We start from the raw sequence: 18,839 nt of genomic DNA, 5'->3' as shown, positions 1-18,839 counted from the left end.
TAATGACATCGATATTGATTAAAATCTTATCAATACCCATCCTGAAGCTGAATTAATATTATTTATGTTAAAATGTGTTAGTTATGCCAAATACATTTAAAAACTCCGAGATGTTTAAATGTTTAAAAAAACAATGTTTAAAATTTGACAAAAGGTAAAAATAGAAGAATAGAAAGTTCTTTAAACACATGTTTAAAATGTTTGAAAAGGGTGTAAAATGTGTGAAAGAATAGAAAGTTCTTTAAAAACACATTTATAATGTTTGAAAAGGGTGTAAAGTGTGCGAAAGAATAGAAAGTTCTTTAAAACGTTTAAAATGTTTGAAAAGGGTGTAAAATGTGTGAAAGAATAGAAAGTTCTTTAAAAAACACTTATAAAGTTTGACATGGGTGTAAAGTGTGTGAAAGAATAGAAAGTTCTTTAAAAACACATTTATAATGTTTGAAAAGGGTGTAAAGTGTGTGAAAGAATAGAATGTTCTTTAAAACATGTTTAAAATGTTTGAAAAGGGTGTAAAGTGTGTGAAAGAATAGAAGGTTCTTTAAAAAAACACATTTATAATGTTTGAAAAGGGTGTAAAGTGTGTGAAAGAATAGAAAGTTCTTTAAAAACACATTTATAATGTTTGAAAAGGGTGTAAAGTGTTTGAAAGAATAGAAAGTTCTTTAAAACGTTTAAAATGTTTGAAAAGGGTGTAAAATGTGTGAAAGAATAGAAAGTTCTTTAAAAACACATTTATAATGTTTGAAAAGGGTGTAAAGTGTTTGAAAGAATAGAAAGTTCTTTAAAACGTTTAAAATGTTTGAAAAGGGTGTAAAATGTGTGAAAGAATAGAAAGTTCTTTAAAAACACATTTATAATGTTTGAAAAGGCTGTAAAGTGTGTGAAAGAATAGAAAGTTCTTTAAAACATGTTTAAAATGTTTGAAAAGGGTGTAAAGTGTGTGAAAGAATAGAAAGTTCTTTAAAAACACGTTTATAATGTTTGAAAAGGGTGTAAAGTGTGTGAAAGAATAGAAAGTTCTTTAAAAACACAATGTTTGAAAAGGGTGTAAAGTGTGTGAAAGAATAGAAAGTTCTTTAAAACGTTTAAAATGTTTGAAAAGGGTGTAAAGTGTGTGAAAGAATAGAAAGTTCTTTAAAACATGTTTAAAATGTTTGAAAAGGGTGTAAAGTGTGTGAAAGAATAGAAGGTTCTTTAAAAACACATAATGTTTGAAAAGGGTGTAAAGTGTGTGAAGGAATAGAAAGTTTTTTAAAACGTTTTAAAATGTTTGGAAACGGTGTAATATGTGTGAAAGAATAGAAAGTTCGTTGAAAATGCACAAATACTTTTAAAATGTGTTTTACGATGTGTAAAAGAATAAAAAAAAGCACACAAAGATGTTGAAATTGTGTGTATTTGAGTCAGTGGGGGGGGGGGGGGGGCACAGCTATTCATTTGTTGTCTGAAGGCTGGGGGGGGGGGCTCACTCTCCCACACTTTGAAAACTCGTGCTCTACGTTATGTGTGCAGAGCTGTAACCTCCGAGAATGTAACTTAGTTTTGTTTTTTAAATCAGCAGGTACTTTTCTTTCAGCTTCGCCCTTTAACTTGTTTGCAGCCTTGTCGAACTTTTACCTGTGCGAAGAAACTCATTGAAGGTTTCTTGCAGAGCATATTTATATTTTGGAGTTAGATTGCTGCTGTGACTCTTGTGAAAGGAAAACAAAATACTGAAATTGCAAAATAGATGGTATACACGTATAGTCCACCAACAGTGCACATATCTATCGAGAGAAGTCACAGGCCAAACACGGTGGGTTTCCATTACTTTCCAAATAGCACAATTTGAAGAAACGAATTGAAAATACACTTAATAGAAGCATGTGTATGTTTAAAGAAAGTCTCAACTATTGCAAAAAAGGTTATGTGCTTGCATGAGGTAGTTTTTCAGGCAAATCGGAAGCATCTCATTTTAAAAAACAAACAATGGAACCACTTTTTCCACTATTATATCACTTACAGAAAGAGTCCTATGTCATTCTAAAATACACAACAGCATGGTACGTGTGGACAGCGGAAGAGAAGGAGAGCTTGCTTAATGCTACTAGAGGTCACTGCTTAGGCCATTCCAATAGTTACAAGGTTTGCAAGGTTAGAGGTAATGTTATTATGCAGGACACAGTGAGAACGACTGGTTGGGTAAGATGTCAACCATGCAAGGACATTCCCAGAAATCCCAAAATGATTCTCCAGCCTATCAAGGCTGTAACCGTATCGACCGTATCGAATGCAGTGACAGAACAGTAGTGGTGTCTTAATCCATCATTTACTTAGTAAGAACTGTGTCTGTGGAATGGTACGTTCTAAATGCAGACGGGAGCGGCCCAAAGAGATTTTTCTCAGAAACGTGGTCCATGAGCTGCTGTGGAACCACTTTTTTCAAGAACCTTAGCACAAAATGATAGGTTTAATATCAGCCTATAATTTGTCAGTAGACCAGGATCAAGGTTAGATTTCTTAAGTATTGGTTTAATCACTTCAGATTTTAAACATTTAGTAACATGTCCAGAGGTTAGTGACAGGTTAATAATTTCCAGTACAGTAGGCCATGGGTTAAAGTTCTCCGTCACCGCGACGGATTTCCGTCATTTGGAAAATTTTACCACACATACGCGTGCGCACGTGGTGTCTTGCGTGTTTTGGGGCCGAAATATTTTAGTCTCACTGTCAAAGCAACATCCCATTCTGCGCTAATCAAAACAGCAGCAGTGTCAGCGTGGACTGCGGAGGAAGGGACTGTGTGAATTTTCACTCCTCTCTGCTCTGTTTACTGCTTGCTATGAGCTACGGTCCTTCTCCTCTCTGTCTTCGTGGGAACATTGGCAGACACTCCCCAAGTAGAGCGGGGCGTGGCTTTGCTTTGAACCAATGAAGCAATGATCCGACTCTGCTTCGATGGTTTGTCGCTTTATCTTAATTTTCCCCCACTAAAACCCTAAAGAGCATATGTCTGTGAGTAATATTTACCTTTTTTATATTAAACCGACTTGTTATGGTCTTCTAAAACAGTTGATAGCTGTATTTTACAACTTAAAAACGGGACCGATGCTAACGCGTTAGAATGTCTATGGTGTTTTCAATGATAAAGTTAGCATTAAGCTGTTTGCATCTCAGCACAGTTTGTGTGCATGTTTTCTGTATAATAAATAATGGCTTAGTGTTTGTTGTCGTAAAAGAGTCAAATGTATTACGAATTATAATTTATTTATTTTTATTTATATATTAATAATAATAATAATAATAATCAGAAGAATCAGAATCAGAATTGTCTTTATTGTCATTGTAATTTCCATTACAACGAGATTTGAGTGCAACTACAAAAAGGTGCTTTCCGTGGTGCGAGTAATTTTTAGCCAAATGAAAGATCGGGAAATTTAACGGTAAATTATTCAGAGTATATGCACAACTAATATAAACATAAGGTAAAATAAAATGAAATGTGGACTAAGTAATGTAAAACGAGAATTATATACAACTGGTTAAGTTTAATGACAATTTGTTTCAGTCAAACCACATCTAAGCTGTGTTTTTACACAAAAAAAAATAAAATGCAGTAAATTGCACATTTGTGTCTTTTTCATGAAAATAACTTATTAAAGATCACATATTACACTTTAGTCAGGCCTTTAAAATACCTTTGTGGACTCTTGCTGTAATATGTTGTCAGTGGTTGAGATAGTTTCTGTAGGCATCTAAAAATGCTCATAATCGGATGAAACCTGATGGAAATCTCTCAAAATAAAACAAAACATTATTCGAGGTATGATTTTGACGAGAATATAACATCATAACTTTATTACAAGGTCAAACGTTGATGTTGCGTGATAAAGGCCTTTTAATAATAACTCATTTCAAGAAATAATGGCAAAACTCACATGTAAGTAAAAAACAAAACAAAAAAAAAATGATTAATTGATTACTAAAATAATCGTTAGTTGCAGCCCCAGTTTGTTTTAGGAGTGAGAGCATTTTACAGATTAAATGTGAATAAGCCAGTTTTGAGTTTCTCAGTGCGCATGCGTTTTCAAAACTGGTGACAGTGTTACTTTGTGCACAGCAGAACAATGTTGTCAGTTGCTTTAGGACCTAATTTTGTATTTTATTGACTGTACAGCGACACAGCACCCATTTGGTGCATTCACCGGATTAGAACAAATCAAAATACTACAGAAGACAAAGAATTTTTACTTGACAGTTTGAAGTGCATTTTCTTTGTTTCAGAGGGCTTCATACCCATTAAAATTCACCAGAATATACAAAATCTGACTTGCTCTTTTAAAAAAAATTCTGGGGGAGAACCCCCAGACCCCCCATAATCAATACTGTGTTTTTACTTAACAGTTTGAAGTGAATTTTCTTTGTTTCAGAGGGCTTCATATCCATTAAAATTCACCAGAATATACAAAATTTGACTTGCTTTTTTAAAAAAAATTGTGGGGGAGAACCCCCAGACCCCCCATAATCAATACTGTGTTTTTACTTCACAGATTGAAGTGAGTTTTATTTGATTCAGAGGGCTTCATACCCATTAAAATTCACCAGAATATACAAAATTTGACTTGCTCTTTTAAAAAAATTCTGTGGGAGATCCCCCAGACCCCCATAGTTTGAAGTGAGTTTTCTTTGTTTCAGAGGGCTTCATACCCATTAAAATTCACCAGAATATACAAAATTTGACTTGCTTTTTTAAAAAGAAATGTGGGGGAGAACCCCCAGACCCCCCATAATCAATACTGTGTTTTTACTTCACAGATTGAAGTGAGTTTTATTTGATTCAGAGGGCTTCATACCCATTAAAATTCACTAGACTATACAAAATTTAACTTGCTCTTTTAAAAAAATTGTGGGGGAGAACCCCCAGACTCCCCATACTCAATACTGTGTTTTTACTTCACAGATTGAAGTGAGTTGTATTTGTTTCAGAGGACTTTACACCAATTAAAATTCACCAGAATACACAAAATTTGACTTGGTCTTTAAAAAATGTTCTGGGGGAGCACCCCCAGACCCCCCAGAATCAAGACTACACCCCACCCCCACCACCCTTTTATGTACCTTTATGTTCAGGTTTTGCATTCTTTTTATGCTTTGACTGTCTCTCCTTAGAGGCTATTTAGAATTGATTTGTATGCTGTATAATGTGTTTATTGTATTTATTGAGGAAAAAACAGTGTGTACCCCCACTACTCCACATTTTAGGGAATTGCTGGCATTGATTTTTGCCAGGAAAAAATTTCAGTCAAATGAAAATTTATTGCTTTAACCCATGCAGTAGGCCCAAGTGTAGGCCACAGGTCCTTAAACAGTTTTGTTGGGGTAGGGTCGAAAAGACACATTATGCATTTTGCAGAAGTTTACAAGTTTCGTCAGTGCACCCATAATAAAATAATATCAAAGTCAGCAAATCTGGTGAGGTATCAGTGATACAGATACGAGCCTTTCACAAACATATGTGTGATTTTTGCTTATATGGAAGCTTTTATTTTACTGAATAAACAATACAGGAAAAATGTGTTGGCTGTTGGAAATGGTGCCATTACATAGTATGTCCGGCAGAGGGCGAACTGACAGCATTATTTAAGTTGTTGACAAACATGGCTGGGACCCGCATCACCCCTTGGTCACATAAGATACAAGAGACAGGCAAAGTGACCAGCTGGCATTCATTTTCAATCAGAGTGGGCATTTTACAGCAACAAGAGACAAGTGGTTGCTGTGCTGCCAGGTAGGTGGGGTCTAAATGGAAAAAAGGATTTTATGACATGGTGACTGCCAATCCCAGTGAAGGCAGCATGATGTACGTTGGTTGGTTGTTATATTCATAGTTATTTATAATAAAGGTTGTGTTTATACTCTAAAACTTCAAACTTCAATTGCATTTCTTTGTCATAAGAGTTTGATAATCAATTTCCAAGAACTGTTACTTTTTTTAATGTCTGCGGATATATTAGTATTGTAAATTGTTTACTCCTTGATAATGGTGTCGGCCCCCAGAAAATCCATATCGGTCCGATCTAAAATTTAACTGTCACAATGACTGTTGGAATTACGGTTCTTGGGAGAGCCTCGCTGGAATGACAGCTATCATGAGAGGACAAAAGCCTGTTCAGTCACTCAGTGGAAATGATCATTTCACTGTTTTTTGTTGACATTCTCAAAATGTTGCATAACTTTTGTGCAAATCTCTAATGGATCCCCAGCTCATGTGAGTGTGGCACATTGGTGTTTGTTTTTGCTTAATCAAACATTTTGATAAAGACGGGTTTTGGTCTTGGTGGTATTTGCTCAGATAACTATCTTTCGAGTTGGACCTTGTCCTGTAATGATGAGTGTATTCTGAGGATGTTCCAATGTAGGGCAGAATGGGACGCTTTGTTATGGAGGAGATTTCTGACCTGAGGACAAACGAAGCGCCATCAGTATGATCAGCACTATTCTCGTGAAGTTCAAAAGAACAGCTATGCGCAGGAGAGACGACGGGCAGAACAGGTAGAGCCATGGTAGGCAGCCAGTGGCACCCTGGTCCACAAGCTGTAGGGAGTATGAACAGCGCAAAATTTGCATTCAGTCACCTCCTACTTTAGGTTGTGTTGTGCCTCAGGCGACATCATTTGCATTGAAAGTGATTCACATTTCTTTACTTTCGCCATGTGACTCGTTGGAGTTTATGACCACAGATAAACTGTGAAGGAGTGCGCGGAGATACGCCTGGATCGATGGCTACCCTTGGGTGTATCACTCACAGTGACATGAAAGTGCGCAGTCACATCAAGGAGCAGTATCACTTTTGTTCTGGCTCCACTCTTCTTTTTTGTAAATGTCATAAATGAAAGTTTATTTTAAGAAATGTGGACACAAATGTGTGGTTATTTTGTTTTCGTTCGAGTTGAGATATTTTTCATCCCTTTAGATAGAGATGGATGATTCCTATAGAATCCAGCAGAATGTAACTTTGCATTCCAGGCCTACTTAGACCAGATAGGATGGTCAATTATTTCAGGATATTTTGCATTTGTCATAGAGTTCCATCACAGAAAACCTACAGGGAGGAAACCATCCAAGAGGCATCAAAATGAAACCATCTCAAATGGCTATGAGGTTCCACCAGAAGTGTGAGCTCCTCAACCTGTCCTTGATGGGTAACCCAGCCACATGAAATTTGTTTTTAGCCATCTATATAATGGTTCCATCCCTCATTCTCAGTCAGTGGTTTATAACCATTATTGAGGATTGTAATGTAAAACAAACTGTTTTTTTTTTTAGAGCTTCACCTCAACTCTGCTTCTTTTTCATCACAAAAATGGCAGCAATGTTCCATTTTCCTTCACAACGGAATAAGACTCCAAGATACGAGACTGAATGGAGGAAAATTCTCACAACCTCTTTCGTTGTCGAGCGAAGATAAAGAGCTGGAACACGGATATATTGTGTGGAGAACCCGCGAATTTCCTCTTGAATCCTGGATGCCTTCTTTTAGAGGCTTTCTGAATAGAGCCAACAGGGATGAGACCTCTGTGTTCTTCCATTCCAAAGATACTGGAATTACATATCAGTATATCCCTTGTTGTCTGTGAATGTCTTTTAGTCCCTCAGGAGGAGCTGCAGGAAATTGTGAGGAGATGACTATCTTGAGCCCCTTTCAGATATGCACTGCGACTCTGAAATATCTAACTGGCTTGACGTTACATGGAGGAAGTGTATGTGAGATCAGGTACAGGAACATACGCTAATGCCGCACGCTGCAGCATCCATTGAACTGCTTCGGGTCCTGGCAGACAACTTTCTTCTTGAAAGTAGCCATCTGTGTGCGAAAGCCAAGTGAAATGTGGGTGTACCCCTTCACCATTACCAGTTGCTGGGGTTCTCTCCATCGGGACACCTGCATGATGGCTTATGGCCATAGAAATTATGCTTGGGAAGTAGTTATGGGGTCATGATAGCTCTGTACTGAGGTATCTAGCAGTGCCAGTACCTGTGCAAGGTGTGTGTGAGAATGCAAATGTTAGGACAAGTACCTGAGCTCGGTTTCATATAGCAATCTAATCTTTCAGTCTACTAAACTTACTTAGTCGACTACAGTTAGTCGCCCAACATTATCCGTCTAATCACCATTTCACATAGATGGTTAAACTTGTAGTTTAGCCCTTCTACCTTATTCTACGGTTTTCACAGGCATAATGGTCTTGTGTGTGCCATTGCCAAGAGACTGCTCCAATGTGCGACAGTTTTGTTTACTTGTGGGTTGGTCGTTGTCATGAACTATAGCCTTTGTTTCGTTAACCAGCTTTATTCTTCTGCACTTCCGTCAAGCTTTTTTGTGAACACGAGGTTGCTCATCATAACAGCGATGCCCAATGGCTCATATGAGAACTGTCACAAACACATCATGACAGTCGTCTGCACCAGCCTTAACCAAAAGCAGAGAAAGCTCTCCTTTTGGACAAATACAAGTGATGTCGGGGTGCTCTTGAGTGTTCCATCAAGTGGTGGTACATGATAGCCACCAATTTTTTTGAGGTAAGACACTGAAGTTTTGTCGACTAAAATAAGATTAGCCTCCTCTGTACCAACTATAGTCAGGTAATGTGAAACTTAAGCTCTTTGTGCAACAACTAACGCCATAAAATTAGTCAGCTGAGTGTTTATTCAACGAAATAAGATTAGAATGCTTTATGAAACCGGGCCCAGATATAAAATCGACTTGTTAAAGGTCACAGAGCGAATGGATGCATTTATGATGTTTTTCTATTACAGATGCAAAACTGGAAGAAGGCAATCATTTAAGGTTGAGAAAAGTCGTCATTGAAAATGTCTAAACATAGAGATGACAAGATTTGAAAATGTCTGTCCATAATGGTCGGCCTCCAAAGGGAACGGCAAAAGTGCTGTCTGCAGCACATTTTTTGCATCTTATCCTATCTCCTGCATGCTCTACTCATGTGGCACCCTTCGCCAAAACCAAATAAGTATTTCCAGTGCATCAGTATGTATCTAAATATCTATCCTGTGGTGCGCTGCATTTGTTAAGGAGCTTCTTCAGACAGTGTGTGGACCTGATTCTCCAGACATTGGTCCCAGTTTATGAGACGACCGCTTTGGTCACTATATATGGCCTACAATTACAAGGTAACAAGAGAACTCTGCCCTCGAAAGAACTCGACCCAGGTTAGGTGTAGGGGTAGGTTTATCCCCGCCAGTTCACACATGGGGCTGAGTTGGCTTTGGGGTGGCTTCTCCTGTATCCGGCTTCAGTGACCTGAGCCTAAATTGTAATTTCCCTCATAGACCACAAATACATGAACGTTTAGGCAACTGCAGCAAAGACCTTCTATGAACATGGAAATCCTTCACTATGAAGCAAGCATCAATAGTTTGTATCTGGTGGCAAATATGTTGCATTGCACCAATTGATTTTTGTACAGCAACAAGTTGAAGCATTTTGTGCAGATTGTTTTCTTGAAATATCTCTACCTTTCTCTGACTGCTACAGGTGGGCCTGCTAGCATTGCTGCACTGTTTGACAGTGGGGCATATTTAATTAGTGTAGATGAGACACCTACACATTTGTTCCTGTCATACTATCAGTCATGTGTGGGAGGACAATCCCTCACTGGCAGCATCATCACAGCTCTGTGAGTTATGTCAACAAGATTTTCCCCTGTGATGTCAGAGTGTTTTTTAACAGTTGGTTTGGTTCATGGCTTTTTTTCCCCCCAATTCAAAAAGCCAGCAGTGATTAGAGTAAGCTGCAGGCATGGTGGATAATAGTTTGACAGGGATCAGGGCCAAGTCAGAAGCGGTAGGTGTGATTGTATTTTCCTACATGTGGTCTCACAGCATCCTTTCAGAATAAGCAGATCAGACCGGCAAATTCTACATGCAGTTTAATTTTGTTGCCATTGTCTGAACTCTGTGTGCCAGCTAGGGATTGTCACAAATAATTGAAATCTATTCAGAGAAAAGAGCTAGGTCAGGCCAGGTTATTATGGTATTATTTGTGTCTTTGCAGAATCTTTTCAAATTAATACTGTTATTTTCTTCGTCTTTCAGCCACTCCTGTTGGCGCTCACCACAGCATCTCACCCTGTTCGTGGCATCTTTATCTGTCTGTCAAAGCACCTGCATGTCGTCTTCCCTCGTCACATCCATAAACCTCTTCTGTGGCCTCCCTCTTCTCCTCCTGCAGGGCGGCTCCATCCTCAGCATCCTTCTCGCTGTATACCCTACGTCGCTCCTCTGCACATGCCCAAACCATCTCGATTTCACCTCTTGTTCTTTGAAAAGGGCCTAGACTATCTCTGACATGCTACTTCCTAACCCTGTTGATTCTCGTCACTGACATCAATCACCACATCTTCAGCTCCCCCTCCTGTCTTTTCATCCGGCCCACGCATCTGAGCTGTACAACATAACTGGTCTCAATACTTTTGTGCAAACGTTTTCTTTCACTCTTGCAGATATCCTTCTGTCACACACCAGGCCTGCCGCCTTTTTTGCACCCACTCCACTCTACTTGCACTGTCTTCTTCACTTCTCTACTCCACTCGCCTTTGCTTTGAACCATTAACCTCAAGGATTTAAACTCATCCACCTCAACCACCTCTACTCTTTGCAGTGTCACATTTCTGCAGTGATCTGTCAGTCACACATATGTACTACTAAGTTTCATTCCCCTTCTCACCAGTGTGCATCTTCACTCCCAACCAGGTTCACATTAACCTGTTCATCACTGCAGATCATAATGTTGTCCACAAAGATCATAGTCTGTGGAGATCTTGTCTGTCAACCTGTCAGTGACCTTTTTACAAAACAATGGTCCTCGATGAAACCCATCTCAACTGTGAAACTGTCATTCCTACTGCACATCTCACTCCTGTCAGACTGCCCTTATCTGCTTTTGTCCTGCGCCACCCTCACATACTGTATTTCTCTGCCACTGCCAACTTCCTCCTACAAAACTACAACTCCTCTCTCTCTAACTCTGTCATGCGTTTTCTCTGAATTCATGAATGCCCAGTGCAACTCCTTCTGGCCTCCTCCATATTTCTCCATCAGCACTCTGAGCAAACATTGCATCTGTTGTGCTCATTCCTGGTTTTGAGCCACATTACTGCTGACAGATATTCATCTCTCCTCTGAGCGTCACTAAGGACAGAACAGACAGTGTGTCAGTAACACTGGGTGTGGATCCAGTCCCTTATCCATAAACTAAATTTCCAGCAAAATATCAGTGAAAGCTGGTAAATGGCTTTTCAGATATCCTATCAATCAGAAGAAGATGGGAAATGTTCTTCTTTGCAGCGGTACGTTGTGTAACTGCTCATGTGAGACAAACAGTTTTCATAATTAAAACATAAGTTTCCTCAAAGACATTCATAATAACTTTTGACAGGGACATTATGTGCCGGATCAGATGTTAGAGAGTGCACAGCTGCATGCTTGGATAGCAAAGAACTATTTCCACCCCCACTCCCAGCCACTCTGCTCCCCCTTCCCACACCGAAATTAACTCATAATGAGGCGCACGGCACTGTGTTAATTTTACTGTACTAATGTTTGGGTACCTTCCAGGGCCTCAGCAGCAGTTGAGCCCAGCACCTCCGCTCCTTCTGTGGAAGACGAGCTTCAGGGCTTTCCTGTGGCACCATCAGCTGCAGAGGAGCCGACCAGAGTCCATAGCAACGGAACCTTTGAGGAAAGCTGCAGCCCGAGGGACGCTTCTACAGGTACAGCGCTAAATTATATTGACAAGAAAGTGATGCACTTTATCGTGTAGATCAAGGGTTCAATTTCAGACTGAAAAAGATTAAACCAAAGCTTGCCCTGGGATTCAGGCTCCATTCCATCTGTGTATTATAGTGTTCACAACTCAGACAGAGTTGAGAGAAAAGCAATTGGACTGCCAGAGTTTTCCAAATACAACTGTGGACCTCGCCGCAATGAAAATGGCAATATAAATTGGTTACAAGCGCGTTGTAAGTGTTGCTCATTGTATCTTTTGACCTTGATCAAATCGACCAAGAGTGCTGTATTCCAGGCCCCTGGTCTTCCTATGCATCATTGATTTATGTGCGCACGCACACACGTGGGATCAAGTGCATGTGGCATGTGCACATTCACACAATTAAAACCATTGTATGTGATTACGTGCACGCACGTGTGACTACATGCATATACACATACACACACTATCAAAACATATGTGCATGATTTTGCATGCACACACACTTAGGTATGACCATTTACACATGCACAAACACCATTAAAACCTATGCATGATTACACACACACGCGTTCTGTGCTGTGATTTGATTTCTACACACCCACTTGGACGCGACATGAATCCAACTAATTGAGGACGAGGATCAATAGAGATCCATTTCAATGAGGGAAAATTGCTTTAGGATTTTGACTCTGGCACCAGCAATGTGGTTATTTGAAGGCGGCTCAGAAATGAAAGATGTATAGCTGTGCGACACTTTTTATGTCTCACCCTTCTGATGTGTTTTCATATGTTGGCCTCCGCTGTCAACGCCAGTGTGATGCAGTTAAACTTTGACAAACACCGTTGCCAAGAAATAGTGCAACAGGGAAATATTGTGCTTTGAATGATGAGAAATTCCTTTGAGTTTTGAAGATCAGTCATCGGACTCTGGTATGTAATATGAATTTGTGTAACTGCACAGAGTAGCACCACTGGTACTGTTTCCCTGCACCGTAGGTCGATCCTGAGGAGTAGATGGCCTGATTACAGTTTAGGGTTGTTTGCTACATAGATATTGCATATTAATGGAGATGAATTTACTCCACAGTGTTTCAGACTTTATATTCAGAATGTGCGTGTATATTTTGGCTTTGCATGTATAAATATGGTAAAAATGTATAGTATTTGGTTATATATTTGGTTGCATAAGTGTTTCAACATTTATATGCATTCATAAAAACTTCATAGTTTTGACAAATTTGTTGATATACGGATTTTTCACATTTCCAAAGTGGCTAAAATTAGTCCAGACATTTAGACAGTAGGTGTCACTCATTTCCTGTCGTACGTCCCAGTGTGTGTGTGTGTGTGTGTGTGTGTTCGTCTTTGGTCAGCTGTCATCACCCTACACCTCAGCTGCAGCTCTCAAATTCATGTACTGAATCTCGCAGAACATCACTTTTATCCCCTTCTGCATCAGTGGCTGCCTCCTGTCACTCTTTACCCTCTTCATCACTAACAGTGTGAGCTGTCTGTCATTTTTGCACTCACCTCGTGTCAGCTTCTGATGCTGCAGTCTGCAGGAGGCGCAGCTGTAAAACCACCCCGACGTAAAGCGTGTTGGAATGAAAAGAATTCAGGCGCTCTCTGCAGACGTGCTGTAAGTCAACGTCGTTATCTGCAGCCAGTTAGCCCTGAACAGAATGCTGATTGCTTTGTGTAAATGCAGATTCTCTAATATTGTGGAAATTGAGCAGCTTCATAGAGCTGCTGTTGTCATGCCATAAGGCCAGAAGAGGGGGATAGAGAGGTGGACTTGGTCCATACGTTTGTGCATACGTGCACTGCACTTTCATGTGCTTATAGATTTGTCTGATTTTCATCACATTTGAACTGGACACCTGGAAGTACGTGTGTTTCAGATGAGTTACGTAGGATTTGATTGCAATCCAGTGTCACCATGGTCCTCCAAGGACCGCCCACTTTAATGGACAGAGTAAAGGATTATTAACTGACATGAGGTCAGTACGGGGAAATATCAGACTGACTCGTTGTCAGTAAGGACCTTGCTGACGCTTGTTCCGTTTGAAAAACACGGAGGTCTGATATCTCCGTACAGACTGAGCGAGTGAGGTTAATAATTTGTTTATTATATGGCTATTATATATAAACAGCCCAAATATGAAAGCTGCTGACAGCTCGTAGTCCGACCTGTTCACTTCATCTCCATGAAGAACTTGCTAACAGATGGTCCGGTCATTAGCTGGTAAGCTTTCAATCTGTGTGCTTTTTCAGATGCTGTTTAGATATTTATGGAGTACCTTCATGTCCGACGTCATTTTTCTAATCGTATTTTGAGCTTCCTGGTTTGTAATGAAAATAAGTGTTGTGGACCGATTGTCATGGCAACTGGTCTGGATATTGGAAAATATCCGACCAGTAATCAGCCAATCAGAGTGCAGGTAGCGTCGCAACCATATAAAAATACAGGTGATTGTACCGTAATGTATTAGCCTGTGTGAGTCATGCAGCCAGTCGGCTGTGTGTGAACCCAACTCTGTCAGATCTCAGAAGCTAAGCTGAGTGGGTCCTCATTAGTACTTGGATGGAAGACCTCTTACGAAGACTTATTGCTGTGCTTGTTTCTCCACGTAGAACTGGAATTTCGTCAGTAAGGGCATCCGGTGTAGATCCTGTGCCAAATCCCATTGTGGATGTGCACTGGAGCTGCTGTGGTAACCTGGAACAGACAGGGGGAGCTGAAAGACAAACATTATCCTCTGTCAGCCATAGGTGTTTGTTTTTTCTTTTTCCTCTCCCTTATCAAAACTAACTAAATAAATAATCAGTCAGCATAAATTAGAAATCTTCCAGCTTTCAGTTTTGAAAGTTGATCTGCTAAATCCCACGATGGTAGTGCAGTTAGTCCAGCAGCACAGCGGGTTGTTTTCATTTCATAAATACAGTATTGGAACACAACAGACATGTTTCAGTGAATATCTCTGAATTTATCTACCAAAGTCCTCAAGCCAGCACTCGGCCAGCTGAATGCCAGCATACAAATGATCAGCGGGTAATGCTCAGCCATCCAACGTGCCTACTTGTTTGCGAATAGAAACTTGATAGCTAAAAGCTAAATTTGCAGCACTGTGGGGCGGCTCAGCCATACTTCTCACATTTGAGTAAGTTTGATAAAACCCAAAGAAATAAACATTCTCCAGTTAGTACCGTGAGGCGCCATTTGGGTGCACTCCAGTCTACACTCTGTCAGACTCTGTGACAAGTTTCATTCAAACATGATAATCTCAGCAACTCTGTTAATGTGTCTTCATTTGAGACTAAGCATGTCTAATCTCCTGCCACCTGTTGTGCACATATATATATATATATATGTGTGTGTGTGTGTGTGTGTGTGTGTGTGTGTGTGTGTGTGTGTGTATATATATACAGTTAAGTTTGTAACTATATAATTGGTTTCTATAACTTAATGAAAAATGAAAAACATTAAATATTTTTGTTGAAATGTGCCAATTTGGGTTATGCTCACCAATATATACACCATATAATCCCAATAAGAAATATGAAAAAGTAACAATCACCACATCACATATGACCTAATAAGTAATTACTGAGACAATTCCTAATTACTTTTTCATATTTCTTATTGGGATTATATGGCATATATGGGTGAGCAAAACTCAAATGTGGCACGTCAATGTAAACATTTTATTTTTTTTCTGTTTTGTATATAGTTACAAACTATTTCCACATTCAGTAGAACAATAATAGTAAAAGTCCCTTCGGCTGCTCCCTTGTTTGCACTTGGGGTCGCCACAGTAAATCCAAGGTGGATCTGCATGTTAAATTGGCACAAGTTTTACGCCGGATGCCCTTCCTGATGCAACTCCACATTACATGGAGAAATGTGGCAGGGGTGGGATTTGAACCCGGAACCTTCTGAACTGAAACCAAGTGCATTAACCACTTGGCCACCGCCCCCTGCCCAGTAGAACAATAATAGAACAATCAATATTTATTTTTATTATTATTGTTCAGTAGAACAATAATAATAAAAATAAATCTTGATTTCTTTGTTGGTGTTGTGCCTAGAATGTGACAAAACAAAAATTTGTAAATGCCTGATTAAACCCATTGTCCTTATAAATTGTGGGAGTACGGCTAAAAGTAACGGTACATTTGTCAAGGTGAAAGTGGCGATACATTTCATATATTTATATTTACGAATGTTTGCTTTTTAAAAGTTTTAGGTATCTTAGGTGCATGCAAAACCCAAAAGAGTGACTTGTGAATGAGTGGGAATGTGATTTTGCTGTTGTCGAGAAAAGTTCAATAAAAGTAAGAAAAACATGGCGAGGAACTTCTGGTTTACCATATTAGAAATAACAAACTGTATTCCCAAGAGGCCCAGTCACTTTGCAGACATGCTGATAGTCTTGCTGATAGTCCAGATCCAGTTATTTTCTCTTTTCTGAATGCTTTCTAAATGCACAAGGATAGGAATGTTTGTGCCGCTAATCCCCTCCTGTAGAAGAACCGTTGCTCTTTGTTTGCCTCCTGAATCACGTCCAAGGTTATGTTGAATTTTTGGCTGAAACCTGCTGAATAATCCACGACTGAATACACATCGGCAGTCAGATTAATTGAAAAACAGTGATTGTTGTTGTCCAGGGCTTAGCTCAAAGTGTTGCAGACAAATCACAGTTTAAATCCAAATCGATGAAGCTCACTGAGCTAAATTAGGTTGAAATGCTCTGAAAGCAGTTAACGACAAATTCTGTCGAGCGTGGCGTTAGGACGGGTCAATAGCTCAAACAAGCTGGATACAATCATGTTGCGCCACATGGACAAAGCCATTACGAGTGCATGCACCGGAGATCTGCCAGAGCAAGAAGCCTTTAAAATATGAACATTGGAACATCCGTGTAAATATTCAAAGGTTTGGAAAGTCTTGGCTACTTTTCCAAAAGGATTCGGACAGTTTGGTGGAGTTTCCATATAAATAGAGAAAGTTTATGAAAGAAGATGATTCAGGTAAAAAAATAAATAAAAAATAGCCAGCACTTTTTTGTCATTCAGTGATGATGTTTGTTTGAGACTACTTGTCTGTTCCGCCAGGGTTACCGTCGCTTGGAGCTGAGCCACAGACGGCCGACGCATCTGAGGTGATCTATGATGATGTTCCGAGTGAGGACCCCATCTGTCCTGATGGAGGTGAGTAAGCAACGTGCTCATTAAGGGCGTTATATCGTTCATTACAGGATGTTGGTTTTGGAGCCTGCGGCAGGGCATGATGTGTGTGTGTTTTCTGTGTGTGTGACTTTTAGGGGATATGATCTACGAAGATGTTCAGCAGGAAGCAGCCGCCGCTGCTCCTCGGGATGCGGACAACGGGTGGAGCTCCAGTGAGTTCGAGAGCTACGACGAGCATTCTGACAGCGAGAGCAAACCGCCGGCACGGAGCAAGGTAGCGCTGGTGTGTGAGGCTGCGTGGTGCATGCCTCATTCTGGTACACATCATTGTCCTGTGCTTGTTTTAAGCAGAATCATGACCGGTCAGTTCAAGGTAACAAAGAAAAAAAAATTGAGGTGAATATTTTATGTTATGCAGGTCTGTCACCTTTTTCTTTGTTATTGAACTGGAGCAAAATCTAAAAAATACATCAAACGTATAACGAGCTGTCTTTTCTTGTGGGATGAAGACAGCTGCTTTCCTCTTCTCTGCCAGCGATGCTGCTGTTCATCAGTTCTGTTGCTTGGCTGCAGTGTGTTGGTCTTCCACATGATGGCACTGTACACACATTGACATGTTACTCTGTTTCCTTTGTGCTTCCACCTGCATGCACAGTGTCAGGCATTAGGAAAGTATTAAATCGTAATATAAAAGGCATTGTGCAGAAAGGAATCATTATCAGCACATAGATTTATACCTACAGTTTATATATGTGTGTGTGTGTGTGTATATATATATATATTTTTACACATTGATCCTGTGTAGCACTTGCTCTGTTGTAAATCAAGAACAGTTAAATCCATGTGTTCAAGAAAGAGAGGGAAACGAAAGTGGGTGACACATTGCTGCTGTTGTTGTTCAGGGACTGAAAACCAGCTCGGCATTGTTCAGGTAATTACAGGAGGGTTTTTTTTTTTAAAAGAATATCCTCCCCCGCCTCTCTGCAGACTTGCTCCAGGCCACCAAATAAAACCAATACGAAGCTTTTTTTCTTTTTCCTTAATGTTTCACTATCACATTTCAGCAAGTGTCACACCATCAAAAACTGATTTGTGAGCTGATGTGTTGATTTGTGAGCCCAGCATATACAATTAGCATGGTTTTATAAAGACATTTTTACACTTTTTTATTCTTTAACACTCTGTGCCGCTCTGTGCGTGTCCTCGTTAAAAACGGCTGATCCGCGATGCGCAAATAGTAACGCTTTTTTCCACCCAAATGCACTCAAGTCTTTTTCTGAGGATGACATGACGTAAAAACACTGATAAAAAATGTATTACCTGTCAGTCTGGTCATGTTTTCTGCATAAATAAACATTATCCATTCTTCTGCACAAACAGCAAGCCAGGGGCGAATCCATACAGGAAAGGAGTGTGGGTGGGGGTGGGGGGGGGGTGTCTCCCCACAACAGCCCTAGATTAAAGGTCCACTTTTGTTGACATTTTTTCATACTAATACTACTTATAATAATAATTTCAACAACTAAAATGTTTAGAAAGAATGTAAATGTTAGAAAAATGTTACAAAGAGTTTAATAGTTACATTTATAAACAATGTAGGTTAGAAATGGTAAGTTTTACCATTACAGTGCTGTCAGCACTTAAATATGAGATCAAGGTCTTTATTTTATTTTTTATAAAACAACTATTTATATTCAATGAAGTCAAGAAAGGGTGACTATAATGTGAGTATTGGCAAAACTGGTCATCATTTTCATGTTGAGGTGGCGGGGGGGGGGGGGTGTTGTTGGAAGCTGCTGAACTTAGCTAATAAAGTAACTAGTAATCTAACTTAGTTACTTTTAAAACTGAGTAATCAGTAAAGTAACTAAGTTACTTC

The 18,839-nt window shown here is 39.6% G+C and overlaps 1 protein-coding gene across 1 annotated transcript in view; it reads left to right on the top strand.

Annotated features, from left to right (window-relative positions):
- The window catches only part of arhgef10la (Rho guanine nucleotide exchange factor (GEF) 10-like a), a 468,560-nt gene that overhangs the window by 66,453 nt on the left and 383,268 nt on the right, over positions 1-18,839 (top strand). The window contains 3 exon segments of the mRNA XM_034165874.1: positions 11,617-11,771; positions 16,886-16,981; positions 17,095-17,234. Of these exon segments, the coding sequence (XP_034021765.1) occupies positions 11,617-11,771; positions 16,886-16,981; positions 17,095-17,234 (391 nt within the window).

The sequence above is a fragment of the Thalassophryne amazonica genome, chromosome 3 (assembly GCF_902500255.1).
Source record: "Thalassophryne amazonica chromosome 3, fThaAma1.1, whole genome shotgun sequence".
NCBI lineage: Eukaryota > Metazoa > Chordata > Actinopteri > Batrachoidiformes > Batrachoididae > Thalassophryne > Thalassophryne amazonica.
The sequence above is the reverse complement of the archived record's forward strand: the minus strand, read 5'-3'. Positions and strand labels throughout refer to the sequence as shown.